Below are 25,254 nucleotides of genomic sequence, written 5' to 3'. Positions count from 1 at the left end.
ACATTCAGGGAACTGCTAAATCTGCAGCAAATATAACTGTGATTTTATCAAAACTACACCAAGCTGATCAGTAAGTAGACACATAACTGGAATCCGAATATCTGTCCCTAAATTATGCTTCTCTGATATGATATAGAAAAAAACTGGTGACAGATTCCCTTTAACATTTAACAAATCTTGGAACATGACCTAAGGTTACATGCCAAGCCAGAATCTCCGGTACACAGCTGTTTCGGGGTGCTTGCCTCTCATCAGTGATAGGCTTGCCACCTCTCCTACTTGGGACAGTTTCTTATAGTCTAGCAAAGCAAATGTGCACATTTTTCCATGGGCATTGTCATTTAGACTTCATACCATCTGATCATTTTGAGGATGGACAGAACTTCCCCCACATTGGCTATTATTCTGTTGTTATAGCTTATTTAAAAAAATCAATGTTCTTTTAAATAAAACATAACATTATAAAAAATATAACATTTTTATGCCCATAATATTTACTTTATAAAAAAAATACAAAATAATTTCTTCTTGTAGCCACATTATTGCTTAAACACCCTATATGATTGGCAAGCTGTATTCTTACAGAAATTACCTCATATTCTTTCAATAGAAGTTGGCATGGCATTTGTCGTAAAGGACCATTGTATTTGAGCACGTTTTTAAATGGATTTTTCATGCACTTTTTTTATGAATTCTAAAAGCGGTTAGTCACCATATTGCTTGTTTGAGATGAACATTGGACTATAGAAAATCCTTGGCGTTCATTTAGAGTCCTCTTTGTACAACACTATATTTATAGGGTTCCATTCTGACAAATTTGTATCACAAAATTGATCATTATCTTTCCCATTTACTAATGCCGAGCTTACAACAATGGTCCTGGATAAGTTGTTATAATGACTAGAGCCTGGAAAAGGAGGGCATGGATTTATCAAATTCTAGACTGAAGGGAACATTGTGGCTAAACAGCTGGTGAATGTCACCTAGCACAATACAATTCCCTGACATTCCACCAGTTTTAAGATTCAGTCCAGGCTCTTGAGATACCGTTACAGCATTTCCCCACATCATTCTCACACGTTCGTGCAAAACTGTCTAGAAATGACCCCTGTCTTTGAAAACATCCCACTATTAAAATGGATCAGAGGCTTCTTCAGATTAGAATTCTCAGGATCTTTTCGTTATTCCATGGCTCCAAACTAAATACATAATTGGTCACTTTATTATTACTGTTATTTTTTATGTACCCTTTATGTTGATTTAGCATTTTGATACACTACAAATATTCATTTACCTATTTAATTCAACTAAATCAGGATCGCAAACACATGGCTTGGGGGCCACATGCGGCACTTAAGGTTGTTATCCACAAACAGGGCACAGGAGCTCCTGAGACATCAGAGAATAGGCCGAAGGAGGTGTGCCCTGGCGCCCCTTAATGGCATTGCACTAGAGCAGAGTACCTGAGCAGAGTGATCTCTTTCACACTTTGCTGGATCACTGCTGGTAGGTGAATTTGGAGAGAAGGATTTTTTAACCACTTCCCGACATCAACGTAGCTCTATGGCACATGTGCAGGTAACTTCCTGCAAACCGTTGTCCATGTATGGCTCGGTGATGGCGCTGGCTCACCTGCAGAGCCATGACAATCATCAGCGGGTGTCAGTTGTATATCATAGCCAACATCCTGCTGTAATGGCCACGATGGGCATTAGCACTGATCATAGCCATTTAACCCATTACAAACTGCTGTAAGTAGTGACATCTGTCTTTAGATGGTTATTTGCGTGAAGGGGTTCCCTCTTTAAGCCTGTCGACACCTGGCAATCTGGGTGCCAGTAGTTACATCAACAACCTGAAGCCAATGGTGGCCTGTAAGGTGCTACAATGGCCAGGATCTAATAGGTGAAGCGTCAGTGTAAAACTGACACCTAATATCCCACAGGACAGAAATTATTTGCTTGATCAGCGATCGGGCAAATAAAAGCTAAAGTCTTATATGAGGAATAAGTAAAAAAAAATAAAAGAAAAAAATATGCCACTAAACGTACTGTTTTATATAAAAACAAAACAATAGTACACAAAAAAGCACAAGTTTGGTATTGCCTCATCCGGAATGACTCAAACCATAAAATTGTATGATAACATATACAATGAGCGCTGTAAAATAAAAGGCACACCAAAAAAAGACGCCCCCGAAAGAAGCTGGTGGCGAAACGCTCGTCAGGGTGAGGGGACTCAGAGCGGCCACACTTTCTTTATCAGGTAATACCTATTGGCTTTATGGGACCTTAATTATGACATTCGGTCTTCTGTTATTTTGGGGTCTTTCATGCATAGCGGTCATAGTCTGCTCTCCACCACAGTATTATTGATACGTATTAAAGTTTATGGGCTACCTTGCCATATCACATTTATGCCTAGGGCATTTGTGATTTCTTAAATATTTCTCTATTTGGGTATTTATATACTGTGTGCATTATATATTTCATCCTACATTAATGTGAACTTGATATGATCCATTTATAGCATGTTTTCATAAAACCCTTTTGAGCTGTATTTATGCTATATATTATTTACTATATACCATTATCACGGGTATTGTTCCGCTCAGTGTCCCCCCGGACAGTATTTTGCTTTTTTAATAATTTTTATATCATATTTTAATTATTCATCAGTAAAGTGTATTGATTTTATTATATATTTTTGGGATCTCTTCTTTTTCCCTTGTCATAGTAATATATATGATGATAGTAATATTGTTGGTTGAAGTGCCCAGTGTATTTTGGACATCCTTTGTTGACATACACCAAAAATGTAGTGTTTTTATTATACTGACACGCAAAAGATGTAATAAAAGGTGATCAAAATGTCATATAGAAAAAAATATCAATGAAAATGTCACCTCGTTCCTCAAGGAATGCGACATATCAACTTGTAATTCTTTTTTTTGTGCAACCCATTTTCCCATCCGAGTTTGAAACTCCTGTTCTAAATGTTCATTTATCTATTAGCTAGAACCTGTACAGAAGGCAGCTTTTGTATGAGCTGAAAGACTATTTGACCTCTGTCCAGACCTGCCATAATATAAGAAAATTTAATAATGGAAAGAAAATACCAGTGACCATTCCTTTTATAGCTAGTTTTCTCCGCAAGACCTTTGACAGATGTATAATGTAAATTGGTTGCTTTCTTCATAACTGAGAAGATTTAATAGTTGAGAAGAAACCATTAGAAAGAAGTTATTACACTGTGTATTATAAGTTTATGCTAACGTTCTATGAAGCCCGATGACGTGGGTCAGAAATGAAGACAAACACGGTATATCACAGTCCAAGATGTATATATCTATTGAGAGATGCAAACTGCGACTCTACAGATAAGCAGGCAAATATGACAGTCTCAAAGAGTGCTGATGTAGTAGTACAGACCGAGGGTGCGAGTACCAGTCCAGCAATGCAGGGCCCAGAGCCCGGGCCGGCTCCTAAAGGAAAGCAGACCGTAGCGGAGGTAGGTGCAGAGTGGGTGTAAAGCAACAGAGTCCTTCTGTGGTACATAGATTCAAAAGCAGGCGGGGTATCCCGAAGATTAGAAGAAGCAAGCAGGTTGCAGGTCCTTCCAGCTTGGCAGCAAGTAGAGAACAAGATACGCAAGCAAGGTACAGAGTGCGAAGCTCCTTTATATACAAAGCAGACAGGAAACAAGAAGTATCTGACAGGAAACAAGATGGCCCCCGTGAAGCCAGCAACTCCATTTTGGGTAAGGGCAGAATCCAACCAAACTAAGGGCAAGAGCAGACAAAACAGGTACACAGTCCCAGTCCTTACACTGTGCTTTTTGTCAAATAGATCACTGCTTTTTTTTTAATTTGTCTTTTTTTTTCCTTTTTTGAAGGCATGCCGTGATTTCTTGGAATTAGCAGAATCCCATAGTCGTAAATGGCATCGTGCTTTGCAATATGAGCGTGAGCAGAGAGTCCATTTGGAGGAGACCATCGAGCAGCTAGCAAAGCAGCATAATAGCCTTGAAAGAGCCTGTCGAGGACCTCAAGGTCTGACTTCTAATTCTACAGGAATTCCCAACTCAGGTAAATTTGCATCACCGCTGTTTTCTGAACACAACTACTCAGGGAAACAATAAAGTAGAATATCCTAATGAACAAAAAGAAGTAAGAGACAAAACCCCCAAAATGTAACATTTAAAGGGAAGCGATCATCAGAAAATGTCTTATTGTTTAAATCAGGGTTTTATGCTAACTGTACTTTTTTTTAGCATTTTTTCTCCATATCACAAGCTATATTAAAAACGAAAATTAGAAATCTTGCAATTTTCACATTGGCCACTGGGGATTTTTTAGAATCTTACTTCCTGTTGTTCCAGGAAACAACACATGTACATAGCCACAATAGTCAGATCCTGGCCCTGTATTTGTACAAGTACAAGTTTCTAATTGAGTCTGTGCAGAGGTCATTGTGAAGGGAAGGAAAGCAGGGACAGCTGTGACATCACCTGTTCTGATTGGTGGATCCTGTTTTATCAGCTGTATATGGAAATGGTACATTCATTGTACAGGAGTTAGAGGTCCGCTGTGACATCAACTATTGTGATTGGTGGATCCTGTTTAGATTTAAAAGGAACTTACCCTATTTTAATATTTGAACTGTGCGCCAGCGCTTATAACAGTCTACGGATCGATGTGGGTCAAGTTCCTGAGACCCCTACCAATCACTCAGAACACTTGTTAGATGTGTGCTGCTCAAGAAAGAGTGCTCTGCTCCTACACGAATATGCACGCACACAGAGCGGTGTCTATTACCTGGTACACTCCTCTGTGTGCGCACTTTTGCAGAGGTAGAACACTCCTGCATCCCGAGCAGCGCACATCTTACAAGAGTTTTGACCAATCATTTAGTGTCTCAAGACTCAGACCTCACCGATGTGCAGGGCGGTTCATGACCTGTCGTTTATTAGAACAAAATAAAAATAGGTCGAACTGTCTAGGTAACAGTTTACTACAAAATTGAGCTTCTTCTTCTTTTCATTTATTTTATTAAACTGGTTAGGCCTGTTTCACACATCCGTTTTTTAGCTCAGTTGAAATCCGTCAAAATGGCGGAAAACGGATCCGTTGGCGGATTGAAACAAACGGGTGTTACCGGACCGTTATTTTGACGGATCTGGATAAGGCAGAAATTTAAAGGAAACCGTGCCTGGAAAAAGAGAGAGAGAGTATACTTGAGTATAACTGTATAGTCATTATGCTTTGAAAGGACCGGTGCAAGAATTATTTATTTGAATGTTGATAATTAAAATGTGATTATTGACCCCTTAACAACTGCCCAATCTAAGACAGATGTGTTTGGGTGTAGATTAAGCTGCATCCTGCTAGTCAGGGTTTGGTGAGTCTACCATTCATATGTAAATTTGTTTGGGTGTAGATTAACCATTCTTACCAGGCTATTTAGCACTCTGACAATTGCCAGGCCTTTGCCAATTGTAACTTTACTCAAGTATTGCGTGCGTGCTTGCCCTGTACTCTAGGTTGTTTTCTCATCTCCAATGCCGACCTAGGATTTACCTTTTTGACCTTCTGTTTTGACTTACCCCTTTGTCTTGATCCGCTACCTTTCTGTATTTTGACCTCATTCTGTTACTTGACTGCGCTTTTGTCTATTCCCCATGTGTATTACGAGCCCTCTTGATACTGACCCCGTTCCTCTTGACTATCCTGCCTCACGGTAAGTTTGTGAGTCGCGTCACCCATAGGCGCTATATACAGATAAAAGTACCACTTGCTATTTTTTAAATTAATTTGGGGAACACTAAATGAATAAAAATTGATTGCAGAACCCCATATAGCTAGTAAACAAGCCTGTTGATGTGCCTTCTCACAGAGCAGAAGTTAAGCCTTTTACAGTCTCTATGTCGTAACTCTTGAGGTTTTCCTTGTAGCAGCTCCACAGCCCTAAAAAGCCTCACTATTTTTGTATGTAGACTATGTGCAGAAATAGCTGCTGCTATTATTTTTACACACAGAATCCAGGTCTAAAATTGACCCTCGGCACTTCTACATCCTAAATCCACTTTGTTAAGTAGCATTTTACCAGTCGCCGTCATTGAATTTTGCGGCTCTGCGTTTTTCAGCTGACGGTCATTTTAATTCTTCCTGGATTTTCTGTTGGCACCAATGATATATTTTTAGCTTTGATACAGAGGTTTTGACTTGGACAGCTGAGAATGGGTGAGTTTCTCTGCCGGTTTACCGAAGGTCTCATTTTGCTTTGTTGTCGATTTACATATATTCTTATATTAAATTGTATCTGTTTAATTTGTGACCCTATTAACACTAGAAGTCTATGCGGTATTCACTGACCGCCTGATGAAGTTGGCCTGAAATAAACTATATATTATATCCATATTATTCTATGTGTCTGCATTAACATATTGTGAATGTCCAAAGGCTGAAAAGGAGACATTTAGAATGTAATAGGGTTTTTACGTCGGGAAAAAAACCCCATAGAGTTGCTTAAATAATGCAGGAAAATGTGCTTTATGTGAGTCTTTTCTCCTAAAATAATCAATTCCAGTCCAGTGTGAAGTACTTTAGCACTGGAGATCGCTGGCATTTAGAACAGTTTTACTTCACTTGGGAAAGCTAGACGTCACTTAATAGGATTTCCGCTTGTATAACAGATACCTTTGCATTTCAAGACTTCAGGAAAGCTGAATTACAAGTTCAGTTATACTGATTGTCCTCCAGCTTCCTAAAGGATATGGACACATTACGTGGAATTTTTGGTTTTACTTAAAGGGAATAGGTCAGCAAGTTTTTCCTACCTATGCAAAAATTTAAATTTTACAGCGTTTGTGTTGCACTGTCTATGCTGCCTGCAAAATGAGTTAACTGACAATCTCTCAGTGAGTTTGTCGATTCTTTTTTCTGAGGTTTGCGCAGCTGATCTATGTCCACATAAAGTTGATCCGAATTATGTGATCATAAATGAACGCAGAGAAAAAATGGATTCATGTCTCCGGTACATGAGATTCTGAAAAATATATATATTTTTTTGGCCTAAAAATAGACTACTTGAAGTAAAATTTGGTTCCCAAAGGTGTCTGTGACTTTTAAATATGCACTTCATTAATATTTTTTTTTTCTTTAAATGTGTATATATGTGAATTGCGTGCAGGGTGGGGGTTAACATGCTCATCTACAGCTGCTCGCTCTGGGATCCAATGCCGTTCTGCTTCGTTTGTGAATGACATCACCACTATTGCAAATATCAAAAAACTGATGGCAATGCAAAACAGAGACAAATGTGAACAGGTGCAAACTAACAAAGCCAAAGAATGAAGAAAAAAAGTTACTCCAGCGTAGAAAAATATAAAACTTCGTCTTTAATGGAAAAAATTAATAAAAACAGGCAAAATGCTGACAACATATAGATACCAGAGAGCTAGCAACCGACGCGTTTCGACACTCCGGTCTTAATCATTTTTTCTTCGGAACTTGCACTCCCAAGCCCAGGCGGCTCCGTGCATGGAACTCATTATTGGAAAAAGAATTAAAATGATGAGCTGACTTCTCCCATTCCCCTTTTTTCAAACTAACAGAGCCACTCTATGTAACTAACAAAATGAAAGCTATGATACGTAAACATTGAATAGATGTAATTGTAACTCCATTACTGCTGTAGAAAATATGTTACAAAATGATGGTACTTAGCGCACAAATTGGCCAATTCGTCTGAGCCCAACAGCCAATGACAAGGCGTATCCTTTTGTTGGGACCTGCCCATATAAATTAATTGTAGGCTTTTAGCCCAGGCGAGGCATCATGTTAGGTTTAGGGTCCCAACAAAGGGGATCGCCTTGTCGCTGGCTGTTGGGCTCAGACGAATTGGCCAATTTGTGCACCAAGTACCTTCATTTTTTAAAATGTTTTCTACAGCAGTAATGTAGTTCCAACTTCATATATTCAATGTTTACGTACCATAGCGTTTCAGAGTGCAGCTTTAATTTTGTCACCACAAATGCAACTAACTGGCTAGCTCTATGCGTGAGCCAGAAGTCATTTTTACAATGTCAGCTAATGGAGTCTTGTTCTGACGCTCTCTAGACTTACATTTTAAATGCCAATTCCGGGTCATATAGTGTGACCGGAGAGTCACCTGGAGAGTCTGCAGAGAGGTGGTGTCACTCAGAACAGGGGAAGAACGATTCTGGACTTAAGAGAGAACAGCGTCAGGGGAGTATATTAATACACTCACACTACATCACATGCACATATACACATTTATTGAAAAAAATATTCATGGGATGTCTTCTTTAAACTGATTTAGAAATGGCTGGATAGTATTTTAAACACATAAGAACATCCCAGAGATTTATCCAATGAGGTATTGCCTAAAATGGATTCAATTGTACCAAAATCTCAGCTGTTAAAAGAGCAAGGGCTGTATGGTTAAAGGCCTGTAGTAAAAACAGTACTCCTAACAGATGCTGTGAGAAATGGAGGGTGAGCAGAAGCTTCCGATGTTACCACTACCCTGTCATTTTGTTCCCTTTCTCAGGGAGTGTCCAAGCTGTAAAAGGGGAGGCCAGTGATGAAGATGAGGAGACAGAGTATTTTGATGCCATGGAGGACGCACAAGCCTTTATCACAGTAACAACTGACCCCAAACAGCACAGGTAACCTTAATACATCTCTTGTAAAGCAGCCACCGTCTCTTGGCCACATCTGACAGAACATAGGCACATCTGCTATGACACATGTATGCAGTTCAGGACTTACAGCATCTGTCACCAGGTCACTAGTGGCCAGTTTTTGGTCTTCTTTTATTCCTGCCTCTCCTGAGTATGTCTGGCTTTTTTTTAACCCATTATACAGTTCCAGTGATATTTAGATTGGTGTTTATTTTTAGGGTGTTTGCAAGGAGGCGTGGCTTACAGGATCCTCAGGGGACGTGTCTTCAGGCTGTGAGCAATGCCCCCTGGTAAAGCACTGAATTAAAAGGCACATATCTCTGGAACCATACGGCAGATGTAAGAAAAAAAATACTCGGGAGGGAACAGTAGGAATAAAATAAAAGCAAACACCGGCCACTATTGACTTGGTGACAGGTCCTCCTTAAGGAATTTGTTACTACTTTATGGCTGATCTCCGCTTATTTGTTGGTAGTTCAACATAGAAGAAAAAGTCAGATATGTGATTATACTCGCAGGTCACAGGACGCTGCTGTCATTGTAACGTTCCCTGGATCTGATTCTTCTATTTTTTTTCCTACAATATTGACTGGAGAACTATTTTTTAGATATGATAAAATATCCAGCCAGAGAATTTATGGACAGCATCTGCCCGCTTGTCATGATGGCTTTCTGTCTGGATGCCTGGAGATGTCTGACATTGACATGCCACACTCCCAGAATTCCTCACTTCTATGTATAAACCAGGGATGGGCCGTGTTCACAACTCCAAGAGTAAGAGACTGAAAAAGGTTCTCAACCCACGTGTAATCTAATGACATGAGATCATGTATGAATAGATTGAGATTTCTGTTTCAGTGCCAGATGCTCTAAAGCCTATTTCATTGCTTTATTATAATGTACTAGCTGAAGAGCCCGGCGTTGCCCGGGCATAGTAACTAACTGTGGGTCCCACTCTCTCCCTTAACAGCCCCGCTCTCCACCCGCCATCACGCTCTCTCCTTTCGCAGCCCCACTCTCCACCCGCCATCCCGCTCTCTCCCTCTGCAGGCCCGCTCTCCATGCGCCGTCCTGTTGTATACCTCCGCAGCCTCACTCTCTCCCTCCACAGCTCCGCTCTCTCCTTCCATATCCCCACTCTCCACGCGCCGTCCCGCTCTATCCCTCCACAACCTCGCTCTCCATCCGCGTCCCGCTCTCTCCTTCGCAGCTCCGCTCTCCACCTGCGTCCTGCACTTTCCCACTGCAAACCCGCTCTCCAGCCACCAGTGAGCGGGGCTATGTGGAGTGGGCGTGGCTTGATACATACACACACATACATACAGTACACTCAGCTTTATATATATATATATAGAAGATTATTATTACATTATGTAATTTAGTACAATTAATCTTACAGTATAACAATCTTGTGGCCATATTTAGGTGAAATGACTTATTTTCTGTAATTATGATTCTGGTGCTAAGAGTTAAATCCCCTAGTGGTATAAAGTGTTTTTTTAAACATAATACTGGGAACTGTTCATTGAGAAAACCATGTTAGTGACGCACATTGCTTCACTAAAAGCACACCGGGGCCATTTTAATAGCAAAAAACGACATGACAGGCTCCTTTTAATACACCATGCGCTACTTATGATAAAGCAGAATTGTACATATTTCCCTTGTAAGTGATATATATATATATATAGTGAAGGAAATAATGAAATAAATATTTGATCCCTTGCTGATTTTGTAAGTTTGTCCACTAACAAAGACATGAACACTCTATAATTTTAAGGGTAGGTTAATTTTAACATTGAGAGATAGAATATCAAAAAGAAAATCGCATTGTATAAATTATATAAATTTATTTCCATTTTGCAGTGAGAAATAAATATTTGATCCCTTTGGCAAACAAGACTTAATACTTGGTGGCAAAACCCTTATTGGCAAGCACAGCAGTCAGACTTTTTTGTAGTTGATGATGAGGTTTGAGCACATGTCAGGAGGAATTTTGGTCCATTCCTCTTTGCCGATCATCTCTAAATCATTAAGATTTTAAGGCTGTCGCTTGGCAACTCGGAGCTTCAACTCCCTCCATAAGTTTTCTATGGGCTTAAGGTCTGGAGACTGGTTAGGCCACTCCATGAGCTTAATGTGCTTCTTTTTGAGCCACTCCTTTTTTGCCTTGGCTGTATGTTTTGGGTCATTGTCTTGCTGGAAGACCCAGCCACGACCCATTTTTAATGTCCTGGTGGAAGGAAGCAGGTTGTCACTCAGGATTTTACGGTACATGGCTCCATCCATTCTCCCATTGATGCGGTGAAGACAGCAGTCCTGTACCCTTAGCAGAGAAAAACCCCCAAAACATAATGTTTCCACTTCCATGCTTGACAGTGGGGATGGTGTTCTTTGGGTCATAGGCAGCATTTCTCTTCCTCCAAACACGGCGAGTTGAGTTAATGCCAAAACTCAATTTTTGTCTCATCTGACTACAACATATTCTTGCAATCTCTCACAGAATCATCCAGGTGTTCATTGGCAAACTTCAGACGGGCCTGCACATGTGCCTTTTTGAGCAGGGGGACGTTGCGGGTACTGCAGGATTTTAAACCTTCACAGCGTAATGTGTTACCAATGGTTATATATATATATATATATATATATATATATATATATATATATATATATATATATATATTATAATTTTATTTTTATAAGATATGTGTTACTGTAATGTATTTGTATGTGTATTGGTAGGCGTTCTGGCAGCAATCTGAGCAGTGCAAGTGGAGGCCACCCTGATGATTGGCATCTAGAAGACAATGTAAGTATATTAGTTACCACACAAATTATGGAGAGATTACAGAACGTAAATTTATGGTGAACTAGCTTTAAAAACCAACACAGCAAGTTCTACTGCACAGAAGAATGGTTCTGATATAAACCAATGCATGACCTATATATGGATCCTTCTCAAATTAGCCATTTTAAGGCTTCCGGGATCATTATCATATTTTGTCAGAAGTGTGTTACTGTCTGTGGAGTGCGAGGCAGTTACCAGATGGCACTGATTCTGCTTCTGTCTATGGGGGACACAAATCATTTGAGACAGGCAAAATAATCAACCATCAACAAGTTATCCCCCAGACCCCTAACTGACATGGCAGCTCCTTTACTTATTAGGTTACTTGAATTTCTTGCTGAGAATTGCAGAATCCACCAAAAATCAATATCTAGTCAACCATGAAAAAACAATATTCAAGTCATTTAGACCAGAATCGGACTTTCTACAGTTTAAGTAGAATTACACATAAATATATAAGGTGAAATAGGCACAAGTCCATCTTGTGCAACATTTCCTGATAAATTACAATGTGTGCACAATTATTAGGCGATTTGTATAGTTGAAGATTAACTGTACTATTGATCTCCAGTGCGGTCTGTCAATTTAAAAGGTTAATAAACCTGTACATATAGTATAAGAAAGAGTGAAGGTTTGTCTTTCTTAGGAGCAGAATAATTATTCAACTAAATGAAAAACATAAATTTTCCCATCTTAGTTGTTTCTTTTCATTTGTTAAAGTGAGAATAATAACCAAACAACTCAATGTACAAAAATACATTTCTGACATTAAAAACATCAGTGACCAATATAGTCCCCCTTTTTTTTCAATAATAGTCATAAACTCCCCTTGGAGTAGGTGTCACGGGTGTGTCAGATGCAACAGACTGTCGCTCTGCATCTGGCTGCAGAAGGTCCCTGCGTTTGGCTTTACAGACTCCTCCTTAATCCTTCTGACTCTTGGTTAATCCTTCTGACTCTTGGACCCTCTCTCCAGCTCTAGTTGACACACCTGGACCTGGGTGTTTATAAATCCCCAGTCTGCTTCCGGGAGTCACCGGTGATATTCACATTTTTACCTTGTGAAGGCTTGGAGCTATAAAAGTCAGCTGACTCCCTCTCTGGAGCTGTTTGAGGACGTTTGGTGTTACCTCTTTTAGTCTGCTCAAACTAAGTTCATTCCCCTTGTCTGTCTACCTTTTTGTCTTTAGTTTACAGTGGGGACTGCCCAGTGTTCATCCCACCCTCCTCCCTATCCAGGGCTTACCTCTAGGGAGATACAGGGGTTAGGTTTCCAGCTCTGCGATTGGTGAGGAACCAATTTAGGGACAGTAGGGCAGGTAGGGTGTTATTAGATCTGCCTAGCGGTCTCCACTACCCCTTTCCCTAGTGTCTGGGCTTCCTTCCCCTCATCCTTTGGTGTTGCGTTTAGTCTTTCCCACACTGTGCTTGACAGTAGGCCGGTTTCTTAATTTGTTGACTATCAACTTTTTTTGGGCAGCACCAACCACAGCCTCCAGACACTGTTCAGGGAAGTATACTGTTTTCCTTCGCCATAAATATCTAGTTTAAGAAGGGCCCACAATTTCTCAATAGGGTTTAGGTCAGGTGAGTAAGGAGCCATGTCATTATTTTTCATCTTTAAAGAGAATCTGTCAGCACAGCTTTGTAATATAAAGTAATGACATGACTGTAATGGCACTTTAATACTGATTACATTGATACCTTTGGTGAAGAAATCCGCTTTGTGCTCCTTTAATCACTATTTGAAGTTTTCTGCTAATTAGACTTCGGTGCACAGGGGCCGGACTGTACACGGGGTCTTCACCTCCCTGTCTGTGATTCCTCCGCCTGGCTCCTGTCTGTGAATGACCAGCCTCTTCTATTTGCAAGATTAACAGTGACCTGCCATTCACAGACCAGATTTCAGCCCTGCTTACCTTGGCTATGTCTTTGGTACTGGTCACCTTATTTCTGAGAGGTTGTAGTCCTGGAATATGTCAGCACTGGAGGATAATGGGCTCCTGGTTGCTTCACGCTTGATTCTTCTCATGTCTTTAGTAGTTAATGAGTGTCTTTTTCTCTCAACATATTTTGAGGCCCTGTTGACTATTTGCAACAAAACTTTTGATGGTTCTCTGATCACACCCCAATATTTTAGCAATTTCAAAAGTGCTGTGTCCATATGTGAGACTTTTAACAATTTTTGACTTTTCATAGTCAGTAAATCTCTCTTTTGGCCCATTTTGCTTGAGGAAAATAAGCTGCCTAATAATTCTGCACACCGTGATAAAGGGTGTTATATCCTTAGGCCTCACCCACCCTCATTACACAAATCACCTGATCTGCTTCATCCAATAAGCTTTCACATTTATACAGCTTGGAGTTGTAAAATCTGCATAAAATGATGTAATGGTCAAAATACTCACTTGCCATTAGTTCTGCCCAGGCGTACATTGCATACAATGACCTATATCGCTGATGAGCAATGTCTCCGTTTTCCATCTCTCACCTAGGTATTCCATAGCTCACATGAAAGCAGCTACTATGACTCAAAACGCAAAGATCTCTTGCCTAGAAAAAGGAGAAGGACTCGAATTCCAGATAAACCAAACTACAGCCTTAATCTCTGGAGCATAATGAAGAACTGCATAGGAAAAGAGCTATCCAAGATCCCCATGCCTGTAAGTGAGGCGCCACGTCTGTTATACATAGATGCATTTATGCCACATTTCATACACTTACTAATCTTTGAGTGGATTTAGTAATTCTTCATCATATTACAGGTATCATATTAATATTGAGCAGGGGGTTGGACCAGGTGACCCTGGAGGTCCCTTCGAACCCTACCATTCTATGATAATAATCATAATACCCTGATGACTTCCAAAAAGTCCATGTAGTCATAATGCAACTAAAAACTGTCATCCAAGGTGATTTTACATGGGGCATCCTATAAAGAGAGACCTGGAACACTGGGTATAACTGCTGGGCTACCATCTTCTTGTGAAGCTGTGTGCATAATCTTACCATCAGTAGGGCTGACCTTCCCTTGTTGGTGACCACCTGACGGCGCCTTATTATGGTGTGCTGTCATACATTTCCAAAAAGTCATACATATTCATACAGTGGCATGTTTGGGCACCCCTAGGCACAATTATGGTGAATAGTTACGCAAGTTGCGGATGAAATGATCTCTAAAAGGCCTAAAGATGTCACATATCCTTTGAATTTTAGGCAAAAAAATATATACTGTATATATAGTCATTTTTTACATTTTAAAAATTATAAAAAGGAAAATGGGCTGATTAATATGGATTAATGCCTGCAATGTTATACAGAGTCCCAGACAATGCCGTCTGTGGAGGATATTTAAGGAGGAGTGATCGTGGCGTCCAACCACACATATCACGAATGGTCATCCGGCACATTTATTGGTATAATTATTTAAAAGAGTTCATTGACTATAATTATAAAGTTTTTGGTTATTACTATAAGAAACAGAAGGTGACCATATCAGTGTAAATTACAGCCACTTTTTCCTAATAAGGCCCTCCCCTCCCCCACAAGCATGTAACAAAAATCTGCAATTAGGTGAGGTGACTGCAGAGCTCTCCATAGTGTTCGGCAATGTGTTGTCTCTTTTCCTTGCTCTTTTTATCCTTTTGGTTGGATGATTTTGACCCCATTATTTGATCTTTCGTCTTGTGTTCCGGCCGTTCCCGTGGCCTTCCTGCTGAGTTTGTGTGTCTTGTTTATGGATTTCTCCCGAGTAAAGGACAATTCTAGTAGATGTTACGCGCTACGGCTTCTTACATGTGACTATTTCCTTTTTTATCCTCCTGCTTCTGCCCTTGAGTTCTGTTATAGTGGAGAGCCGCCTTTTTCTTGGAGCTGATCTTGTATTTTTGTTCTCTGATGTGAAAAGAAAGCTTTCATTCCTCCAGTTGTTACTTTGACCTTTGCATAAAGTGTGAAATGTTAAGCCAGCCACACATGTATAGATTTGCTCTTTACTAATTCCCTGGTCACCCTATCTAATGATAACACTGAGTAAACCTTTCAGGACTAAGATTTTTTTTGCTTGTTTTTTTCATACCCTCCTTCCACCAGCTATCATTTTTGTATTTTTCCATCTGCAGTACGTAGTCATATGACAAATTCTTTTTGTGGACAAATTTGATTTTATAATCTATCTTAGAAACTACAGAAAAAAAATGAAAAAAGTTTGAGAGGTGGATTGAAGCAAAAAGTTAGTTCCGTAATTGTTTTTTCTTCATATTTCTTGTTGACGGCATCCACTTTGCAGTAAAACTAACATGTTAATTTTTTTCCCAAAATCGGTGCAGTTATTATTTTTGTATGTCTTACTAGGGTTTGTTTTTTTTTGCTTGGAGAGTTTTTACTGTTAACATTTTGGCATTTGACTAGACAGTAGTCTTCTAGCTGGGTCAGGTTATGGGACAAACACCTCTTGATTTCGGGTAAAAGACTAACCCCTTAATGACCGAGCCAATTTTGACCTTAATGACCAAGCCAAATTTTACAATTCTCAACCGGTATCACTTTATGTGGTACTAACTCTGGAACACTTCAACACATCTCACTGATTCTGAGATTGCTTTTTCGTGACATATTGTACTTCATGATAGTGATAAAATTTCTTTCATATGACATAGGGTCTAAGAAGTAAGGTTTCTCCTTGCGGAGAGTGACATGCCAGCTGTGGCTTGTCAAGGTAAGGAGGCTTATTCGCCGTGCAATGCTCCTCTGGGAAAATAATATGCAAATTGCCTCTTCAGAAAGAAAGAGGACTTTTACCAGAGCCTCTCACCTAGCCAAATCAGATCTCATACTTTGCACTGACGAGAGCCAACAGCTCGAAACACCGTGTCTGCAAATTGAGATTCTGATTTGGTTTGTATCCTAAGTCATACTACAAGACTCGTTAAAGGGTTGATTGTGACTTGTAGGATCGCTACTACCAATAGGTGGCGCTGTAGAGTAAAAGTCCTCTTTCTTTCTGAAGAGGCAATTTGCATATTATTTTCCCAGAGGAGCATTGCACGGCGAATAAGCCTCCTTACCTTGACAAGCCACAGCTGGCATGTCACTCTCCGCAAGGAGAAACCTTACTTCTTAGACCCTAGTCCAGAGCCTCTCACCTAGCCAAATCAGATCTCATACTTTGCACTGACGAGAGCCAACAGCTCGAAACACCGTGTCTGCAAATTGAGATTCTGATTTGGTTTGTATCCTAAGTCATACTACAAGACTCGTTAAAGGGTTCATTGTGACTTGTAGGATCGCTACTACCAATAGGTGGCGCTGTAGAGTAAAAGTCCTCTTTCTTTCTGAAGAGGCAATTTGCATTTCATATGACATTCACTTATTTGCTAATTATACAAATTGTCTCTTCAGAGAGGAAGAGGACTAGAACTCTAGTGCCACCTATTGGAAGTAGCAATCCTAAAAGTCAATGTCGACCTTTTAACAAGCCTTGTCACATGACTAAGGATAAAAGCCAAGCCAGAATCTCAATTTGCAGACCCTGTGTTTCGGGGTGCTGCCCCTCGTCAGTGCAAAGTGTAAGATCTGGTTTGGCTGTGAGAGAGGTGTCTGACCGATATCCAAGAAGTATCATTTCTCCTTGCGGAGAATGACATGCTAAGCATGCTCAGCATGTCATTCTCCGCAAGGAGAAATGATACTTCTTGGATATTCACTTATTTGTGACAATAAACAGAAGTTTGCTGAAAATTTCACAATTTTCAAACTTTTAATTGTTATGCCCTTGAATCAAAGAGTTATGTCACACAAAATAGTTAATAAATAACATTCCCCACATGTCTACTTTACAACAGCACAATTTTTGAAACATATTTTTTTTTGTTAGGAAGTTAGAAGGGTTAAAAGTTGACCAGCGATTTCTTCACCATTTTGTAGGGACCACATCATATATGAAGTGACTTTGAGGGGTCTGTATGACAGAAAGGATCCAAAAGTGACACCATTCTAAAACACTAGACCCCTCAAGGTGCTCAAAACTACATTCAAGAAGTTTATGAACCCTTTAGGTGTTTCACAGAAACTGAAGCAGTGTGGAAGGAAAAAAATGAACATTTAATTTTTATTCACCAAAAATTTACTTTAGACCAAAACTTTTTTATTTTCACAAGGGTAGCAGTAGAAAATAGACTCCAAACTTTGTTGTGCAATTTCTCCTGAGTATGCCGATACCTTATTTGTGGGGAAAATCTACTGTTTGGGCGCAGGGCAGGGCTTGGAAAGGAAGGAGCGCCATTTGATTTTTTTTTTTTTTTTAAACCGTCTTTATTGAGTGTAATACAAAGTATACATATAATGTCCAATAACATAACAGAAGAACATATATGCAATATTTTTAACATTAGACGGCATTTTTCAACTATAACCCCCCCCCCCCCCCCCTCCCGCTCCCCCCCCACTCCCGCTCCCCCCCCACTCCCCCGGGAAGATTCCATAACTTCGTAACACAATTTCAAACCAGTCTAACAGGGATATTACCTGCAAGCTGCTCTCTCATATACCAGTTGGTGAGCTGGAAACAACTATGTATCGCCTGGCGTGTGGAAGATGTCTGAGTATTGATAAAAGAGGACCATGTGAAAAAAAAGCGTTCAGTGTCTTTTTCTTTATTAAGTAAGGCCTCTATCCAAACCATTTTGAAGAGATATGTTTCTTTCGTAGTAATTAGGCTTGAAGAAGGTGTTACATCTTGTGCCCACAAATGGAGAATGCTTTTACGTGTGGCTGTCGCCCATATGAACAAGATGCGGTGCTGCTGGACAGAAAGCCTCACCAACTGGTCCTGTGCGAGAATATTAAATATGGCCCACTCCGAGGAGAGAGATATAGATATGCCAAAAGTGTTGATGAGATGTTGCAGAAGTGTATCCCACACCTCCCTTATTTTTGGGCAGTCCCAAAGGTAATGGAAAATATCAGCTGGAGAGTGTAAGCATTTAGGGCAGGGATAGTCCCCTGTAGGGGGACATTTTAGACTTGACCTCCGGGGAGATGTATTCTCTATGAAATATCATAAGAGACATGGTTATGTAACTGTCACATGGTAATATAGAGTTAATACGCAGAGTGTCTTTCAAAAGGACCTTTACCCGACAGTTCGTTAATTGAGCAACCCATTTTCCTGGGCCTGTTGAAGAGTCTGACCAATGTATAGAAGGCTTTAATGATTTATATATAAGACTCATAGAATAAGTTCCCATTTGGGCTTTAATGGATATAAAATTTAGAGGGTGTGTTCTAGCATCATCCGGTATGTCTCGCAATATTGAGCTTACATAATGTCTAATTTGAGAGATAGTAAAATTGTTTGTTTTCTGTAAGGATTGGGTATTTGAAAATCATGTCCTCTAAGGTAAGAAGGCATTGATTATTTGTTAATGTATCTCAGACCAGTCTACACCCATTGTTTCCAAGCACCTTGTAAATGGGTGGTGGCTTGCCTTGTAGAAAAGAGGGGTTACCTTGAAAGGGAAGAAACATCGAGATGTGGGGGTCCAGACCGCTAACTCGTCTAGCTTGACGCCATCCCAACACTATCGACCATAATAGAGGATTATCTCTAACCTCCACTGGAATTTCAGCATTTCGTAGGTGAAGCATTGCTGGGAGGCTGAAGGGTCTACACATGGCCTCATCTATTGGGGTATTAGTGAAGCGATTAAAGGCATATATCCAGTCAAGGGAATGGCGAAAAGCAGCCGCTATACTGTAGAGGCGTAAATTTGGGAGATTAAGTCCACCCAAAGATTTGGTTTGCTGTAGCTTAAAAACACTAATTCTAGAGCCCCCTTCTGACCCCAAATAAATTGGCGGAAGGCTCGTGTCAGTAGCCTATCATCAGCTTTAGAAAGTAGAACCGGGAGCGTCTGTAAAGGAAAGAATATTTTAGGGAAAGAGATCATTTTAATTAGATGGGCTTTACCTGCAAAGGATAATTTAAGGGATTTCCAGGATTGAATTATAACTACAGAAATAAGAGGCTGAACATTTAATTTATAGATATCATGAGGATTTGATGGTAGGTCCACGCCAAGATAACGTAAAGAATTTCTCGCCCACTGAAAGGGAAAAGGGAACGGCCTCTGTTTCCGAGCAGTTTTAAAAATAGCTAAAGCATGAGATTTATTAAAGTTTATACGAAATCCCGAAACTGCTCCAAATTCATTAAAGGCGTCCATTATAGAGGAAATGGATTCCTTAGGATTGGATATCATTAGTAAGATATCATCAGCACATGCCAACGTTTTAAGTGTATGGTGACCAACCCCTATGCCCCCAAAGGACGGAATCATCTCTAGATATCTTAGTAAGGGATCAAGGGCTATATTAAACAACAAAGGTGACAGAGGACAGCCCTGCCTCGTTCCCCTGAAGATGGAAAAAGGGGCTGACTGGATACCATTAAGCCAAATCGAAGATTGGGAGTTAGTGTAAACTGTGCGTATAAAATTAAAAAAGGTAAAGCCAGTCTATACTTCAGAGTTCTGATAAGATGAGACCAGGACACACGGTCGAAAGCCTTATCAGCGTCGAGGCTGACCAGTATATTCTGCTTGGCTCTAGCCTGATAACTATGTGTGATGGCCGTTAACGCCGTCCTGATATTGTAAGTGATAGACTGACCATGGACAAAGCCCGTTTGAGATGAGGTAAGAATATCAGGAAGCATAGACTGTAATCTATTAGCCATGATTTTGGTGAGCAATTTAAAATCAATATTTAAAAGGGAAATCGGGCGGTACGAGGCAGGGAGAAGCGGATCATTGCCCGGTTTTAGAAGTAATGACAGACAGGCTTTATTAAATCTATCCGGCAGAGAACCAGAGTCCAAAATATGGTTAAAAAGAGAAGTGAGGTGTGGAGTAATTAAGGGTTGTAACAGTTTATAAAACTCTACCGAGAACCCATCCGGGCCCCATTTGATTTTTTGAATGTAGAATTTGCTGGAATAATTAGCGGATGCCATGTTGCGTTTGGAGAGAGCCTCATGTGCCTAAACAGCAGAAACCCACCACAAGTGACACCATTTTGGAAACCATACCCCTCAAGGATTTTATCCAGGGGTATAGTGAGCATTTTGAACCCACAGGTGCGACACAGAGTTTGATAACATTAGGTCATCATATTGAATATGTCATCATTAGTGTTGAGCACAAGTGTTCACTACTCCAACTTGCATCGGGTGTTTGTGTAAGCACGAAATATCACAGGTGCTTGTGACATGCTCGAGTCCCTGCCCCGCATGTTTCGCGGCTGTTAGACACCAAAAAAAATCATGCGGGAATCCGTGCATACCCGACCACATGATGCACTTGCGCTCAACACTAGTCGTCATATCGTCTTTTTTTTTTTTTTTTTTTTTTTAGTAACATAGTAACATAGTAATTAAGGTTGAAGGGAGACTTTAAGTCCATCTAGTTCAACCCATATCCTATCCTAACTTGCCCTAACATGTTGATCCAGAGGAAGGCAAAAAAAACCCATGTGGCAACAGTAAGCTTCACATTGGGGAAAAAAAATTCCTTCCCGACTCCACATACGGCAATCAGACTAGCTCCCTGGATCAACGCAATATCAAGGAAACTAGTGTATATACCCTGTAATATTATACTTTTCAAGAAAGGCGTCCAGTCCCTTCTTAAATTTTAGTTGGGAATCACTCATTACAACATCATATGGCAGAGAGTTCCATAGTCTCACTGCTCTTACAGTAAAGAATCCGCGTCTGTGAGTATGCTTAAACCTTCTTTCCTCCAGACGTAGAGGATGCCCCCTTGTCCCCGTCACAGGTCTAAGAGTAAAAAGATCATTAGAAAGGTCTTTGTATTGTCCCCACATATATTTATACATTGTAATAAGATCACCCCTAAGCCTTCGATTCTCCAAACTAAATAACCCCAAGTGTAATAACCTGTCTTGGTATTGCAGACCCCCTAGTTCCCTAATAACCTTGGTCGCTCTTCTCTGCACCCGCTCCAGTTCAGCTATGTCTTTCTTATACACCGGAGACCAGAACTGTACACAGTATTCTAAGTGTGGTCGCACTAGTGACTTATATAGTCATCCCATTATTTTATTTGCCTTTGCAGCAGCTGCCTGACACTGGCCACTAAATGTGAGTTTGTCGTCCACCCATACACCCAGGTCTTTTTCAGTGACTGTTTTGCCCAGTGTTTTACAATTAAGCACATAATTATACAACTTGTTCGTTCTACCCAAGTGCATGACCTTACATTTATCCCCATTAAAGCTCATTTGCCATTTATCAGCCCAAGCTTCTAGTTTTGCTTTTGAAAACATCCCAATTCTAACCCCAACCCTAATACACCCCTAACCCTAACACAGGCCTAACCCCAACCTCAGCCGTAACTCTAATCCCAACTCTAACCTTTTCCCTAAGCTCAACTGCAAAGAATGGAAAAAATATTTAAAAAATTATTTTATCATTTTTATCTAAGGGGGATTGATTTACTATTTTTTCTATTTTGATCACTGTGATAGGGTCAATCACAGTGAACAAAAGGAATCAATGGGAAAAATGTCCTAATCTGCGCATGCACCCGCCATTTTTTTCCATGAAGACAGCACCGGGCCAGGGGACGGATCAGGAGGGACCAAGGGATGGCGGAGGTCATCCCCTGGTCCCATCAAAAAGCAGCATGATGTAGGGGCTGCTTACTACAGTTTTAATAAAATCACTGTTTTCTCTAATGCAGATCTCTGAATACTGAGTATTGTATACTCCCCCATCCCCATACACACACCATTGATTGGCAGCTTTCTGTACAGGCAGACGGCTGCCAGTCAGTGGTAGGGGCGGGGTCACACAGAACTCATGAATATGGAGGATTACATGGCAGTAGGTTTACTAGTCCTAAAGTGATTATCTCCTGCTGAAAAATCTGTGATTTTTTTTCCCAAATTTACATCAAGCAGCCCAGTATGTTACACATCGCTGGAGTCATGGTCTCTGTCTCTACATTATGCTGTTCTCAGGTTGCAAAAACCTGGTGACAGTTTCTCTTTAATAGAGATATTCAATGTGTTACTATTGACTGTATTCTAAAATAAAGAATCAAAGATGTTAAGGAATAAACTGACGAATGTATAGGAAACGGGACCATATAAATATGAGCAAATACAACTTGTAGTTTTTATAAATTGTGACTACACATTTTAGATCTTGTTGGTGGAAAGACCTTAGAATATATATTTTGCTTGGTGATGATTAATTCTGATAACCCATACAGTAGTTATAGTGTTACTGCCAATAATAGGCTATTAGCTTCAGTGATTTGAAACCCAAATGTTGCCCCCAGCACACTAAGTGTTGCGAGGGGTTAATCAGCCATTTTAAGGGCTAGGTTTTTGAGGACAGCCATAGAGCGGGTGGGAGGTTGTCCACCTCATTTCCACCCGAGGGTGTGGTCTGGGGTTTAAATAGTCTGCCTCCAGAGACATTCAGTGTGTCTGGAGCCGGCAACTCCAGAGAAGTGGTTTTGTGTTAAGGTACTGTCACACTTAGCGATGTACCAGCGATCCCGACCAGCGATATGACGCGGTCAGGATCGCTGGTACATCGCTAAGTGGTCGCTAGTGAGCTGCCACACAGGCAGATCTTACCAGCGACATTGCAGGGGTCGGGGGTCGTTACTTACCTGTCAGACGAGGCGATCCTGACGTCCGCCCGAGTCCACGCGTCGCTCATCATCACAGCAGGAAGCTGACGACGGGAAACGGTCCAGGACGTTCTCGCGCGATCAGCGATAACCAGCGGGGGAGCGGTTGGAGGTAAGTATCACATATAGTGATATCGCTAGCAATATCGCTATAACGTCACAAAAACCAGTGACGTTATAGCGATATTGCTAGCGATATCGCTTAGTGTGACAGGCCCTTTAAACTGTACTGAACCTGGCTGTTATATCCTGAGCGGGCAGATCTCCGCAGCTGTAGAGAAGCGACTGTATACCATTTTGTTTTGTTTTCCTGTTTTGCTCAAATGGCCATGTTTATTTTTCACTTTGTGTTAGTTTATGCCATATATACAATAAACCAGAGGAAGAGTTAAAGAGACAGTGTGTGTGTGTGTGTGTGTGTGTGTGTGTGTATGTATGTGTATATATATACATAATATATATATATATATATATATATATATATTAAAAACACATGGGACATGCACAAGAATGAACAGGTCAGTAAGACAATGTTCACACCACCCAAAGACTGAGACACAGAAAAAACACACAGTATGACAAACGTGCATGAATACTCTGTTGTAAAATATATGTAACAATAAGCAGCAAGTGCTGGTAAAAGATGATAACAAAAACAGGGTATTTAGTTGATACTTTTTTTGCAAAAAATGTATACGAAGCCACTCCACCACGTCACGGTATACCCTTCTCAGAGCAGTCCTATCTAATGTATTTAAACCTGATCATGTGAACAATACCTACATGAGCAGGATTCAGAAAGGCGCTGCCCGGTATGGGCACGCTGGGAAAAATGGCTCTTCATGTGCAAGTCCCACAAGAGAGGGGTGGGAATCTCTCAAAGCTTGCATGAGCAAGAAATGAATAAATTAAAAACACATGGGACATGCACAAGAATGAACAGGTCAGTAAGACAATGTTCACAACACCCAAAGACTGAGACACAGAAAAACACATAGTATGACAAACGTGCATGAATACTCTGTTGTAAAATATATGTAACAATAAGCAGCAAGTGCTGGTAAAAGATAACAAAAACAGGGTATTTAGTTGATACTTTTTTTGCAAAAAATGTATACGAAGCCACTCCACCACGTCACGGTATACCTATCATGGAGCAGTCCCAGTGGCGGATTATAATGAGGTCAATCTGGGCGGTAGCCCAGGGCCCAGTGGTGTGGGAGGGCCCAAGAGCCCAGGGAAAATTGCCCCATTATAATCCGCCACCATAGCGCCACGCCCCCCCATGTACCGACCCCTTCCTCCCCCCTCCCAGACCCACCGGCCACCGCAGAGCCAGCCCCTCACTGATAAATCCCTGCTCTGTGCACACAGGAGCTGTGATGAGGTCACAGGAGGGGAGGAGTCAGGAGTTACATGATCAGGGGTTTCAGTTGGAGGCCCCTGATCATGTGACCCTTGACTCCTCCTGTCCTGTGACCTCATCACAGGTCCTGTGCACACAGCCATCAATGTATTGTATGTGGGACTCTGCTGTACTGGTTGTCATGGTGCTGGATGAGGGAAGTATGTGTGGGGCCAGGAGGGGTTTACAGGGTGGATGTAGCTGCGTGTGTGTGCGAGGTGTACGGAGCAGAGCCGTGTGTGTACGAGGTGTACGGAACGTAGCTGCGAATGTGCAAGGTGTACGGAGTGGAGCCGTGTGTGTACGAGGTGTACGGAGCAGAGGCATGTGTGTACGAAGTGTACGGAGCGGAGCCGCGCACGCGAAAGGTGTACGGAGCGGAGCCGTGCACGCGAGAGGTGTATGGAGCGGAGCCGTGCACGCGAGAGGTGTATGGAGCGGAGCCGCGCGTATACGAGGTGTACGGAGCGGAGACGCGTGTGTGTACGAGGTGTGCGGAGCTCTGTGTGTGCTGAGCTGCCTGTGTGCGAGGTGTTCCGAGCGGAGCCCTGTATGTACAGAGCTGAGCT

At 41.0% G+C, this 25,254-nt stretch overlaps 1 protein-coding gene across 1 annotated transcript in view; it reads left to right on the top strand.

The window, feature by feature from the left end:
- OSBP2 (oxysterol binding protein 2) overlaps positions 1-25,254 on the top strand; it is a 313,014-nt gene that overhangs the window by 201,376 nt on the left and 86,384 nt on the right. Inside the window, exons 4-7 of the mRNA XM_073558063.1 lie at positions 3,895-4,087; positions 8,574-8,691; positions 11,449-11,515; positions 14,050-14,217. Of these exons, the coding sequence (XP_073414164.1) occupies positions 3,895-4,087; positions 8,574-8,691; positions 11,449-11,515; positions 14,050-14,217 (546 nt within the window). The remainder of the gene's footprint in view (positions 1-3,894; positions 4,088-8,573; positions 8,692-11,448; positions 11,516-14,049; positions 14,218-25,254) is intronic.

The sequence above is a fragment of the Dendrobates tinctorius genome, unplaced genomic scaffold (genome assembly GCF_039654945.1).
Source record: "Dendrobates tinctorius isolate UK_male_01 unplaced genomic scaffold, ASM3965494v1 ptg000003l, whole genome shotgun sequence".
NCBI lineage: Eukaryota > Metazoa > Chordata > Amphibia > Anura > Dendrobatidae > Dendrobates > Dendrobates tinctorius.
Note: the sequence above shows the minus strand (reverse complement) of the source record. Positions and strands in the feature narration are given on the sequence as shown.